Source organism: Silene latifolia, chromosome Y (assembly GCF_048544455.1).
Source record: "Silene latifolia isolate original U9 population chromosome Y, ASM4854445v1, whole genome shotgun sequence".
NCBI lineage: Eukaryota > Viridiplantae > Streptophyta > Magnoliopsida > Caryophyllales > Caryophyllaceae > Silene > Silene latifolia.
This window is the reverse complement of record NC_133538.1, coordinates 452,173,353-452,175,137: the sequence shown is the minus strand read 5'-3', so window position 1 is coordinate 452,175,137 and position 1,785 is coordinate 452,173,353. Positions and strand designations below refer to the sequence as shown.

At 41.7% G+C, this 1,785-nt stretch overlaps 1 protein-coding gene across 1 annotated transcript; it reads right to left on the bottom strand.

Annotated features, from left to right (window-relative positions):
• Positions 1-519: 519 nt before the first annotated feature.
• LOC141632794 (uncharacterized) lies at positions 520-1,158 on the bottom strand. Its single transcript, XM_074445306.1, has one exon. The coding sequence runs from the start codon at positions 1,156-1,158 to the stop codon at positions 520-522; it is 639 nt and encodes a 212-aa protein (XP_074301407.1).
• Positions 1,159-1,785: the final 627 nt, after the last annotated feature.

Genomic DNA, 1,785 nt, shown 5'->3' with positions numbered 1-1,785 from the left:
CCTGGCACCGTCGTAACACAACCCCAATAAGATGAGATGTGCACCTTTGTGCCATTATTTGTCCTCACTTAAGCCCAAAAGAACAAGGCCTTGTTACTAAGTGGTGGCTGGAATCCTTTATAAACATATCATAAGCTCCTCAATTTCCCAATGTGGGACAACTTTACTCTTAATAACTTGGGGTGTTACAAATTCCCCCACTTAAAGAACACAACGTCCTCATTGTGCCTTAAAGCTGACTGCAGCCAAGCCCAGAATCCTCCCCCGCTAGCTGTATGACCCGGGTACTCCTGAGTCCAGACTCACCACACGGTCGCAGGGTCGCTCTAATACCATTTTAACAACCCGGCCCGCTACCGTCGTAACACAACTCCAATAATATGAGATGTGCACCTTTGTGCCATTATTTGTCCCCACTTAAGCCCAAAAGTACGAGGCCTTATTACTAAGTGGTGGGTGGAACCCTGTATAAACATATCATAAGCTCCTCAATTTCCTAATGTGGGACAACTTTAACTCTCAATAACGTGGGGTGTTACAGTGAAGGCATTCCTCGTGAGAAAAGACCCAAGCATCAATCTTATACGATTTTTTACTAACATTCCATGTTAGATTTAAGTACAGCTCAATTGGAGCATGATCCGAAATTTGAATAGGATCTTGTTTTATTCCCGTATTTGGAAAAATAGTAAACCAATCTTTTGATCCTAAGGCCCGATCAATACGTTCATAAACCCTCTTGTCAACTTTCCGATTATTACACCAAGTAAAACGTGGACCTTTAAACGGATTATCCACCAATTCGTTACTTATCCTCCAATTATTAAAATCCAATGTGCCACTTATAGTTCCCGTATTCCGACTTAGCTTATCACTTGCATATTCCACTTGATTGAAGTCACCCATAATTAAGAACGGGTATTGAAAGCTATCGATGCAAGATTCCAAGTCCTCCAATATTGAGTTCCGCATACTAGGACTTGGAGCACCATAGAAGAGCACTAGGTACCACAAAAGACCATTGCATTTCTCAACAAGGAGAATGATAAAATTATTACATGACATCACATGGCTAATCCTAGCCTCTTTTCTCCATCCTACCCACAATCCACCCACACTACCATTAGCGTCCACACCTATAGCATTCATGAATCCCATAGACCTAAAAACCGGACTAATACAACTTACATTACATTTTGTTTCCATAAGAAAAATAAAGTCATAATACTTATTACTAATAATCACTCTTAACTTTGGAATTGTCGGGGCGAGCGTGTTATTTAAACCCCTACAATTCCATGTGATGCCAATCATGGTGAGTTAGTAGGTTGAGTTGTCCCAACCTCCGCAAAGCCATCACCATTACCTGCAACAGAAGAATCAGTGGACTCCTCAATGTCCATGTCAGCAACCGTCACACGAAAACCACAGCCCACACTCTCATCCTTTAGTGTATGAATCCCATCTCCAAAACAGCTTCTCTTGGCCAATTGTTGAAGATATATCTTTGCCTTCCCCATGGAACTGATAGAATCTTCAGGCACCAACATTTCAGAAACTTCAGTGCAGCACTTCCTCTTACGAGCAGCCAAGATCACCTCCTTGTTCTCTTCCATAGCATATGACTTATGATAGCAGTCTGCTAAACCCATAAAGCAATCAGAAATACTTGCCACCTTACTGCCTTCATCCATATTTGCAATCAATTTTACAGAAATACCATAAACAGGGACATCAAACAGCTTGCCATCATGCCCACCAGTCTCAGTCTCTAGGATAGTCCTA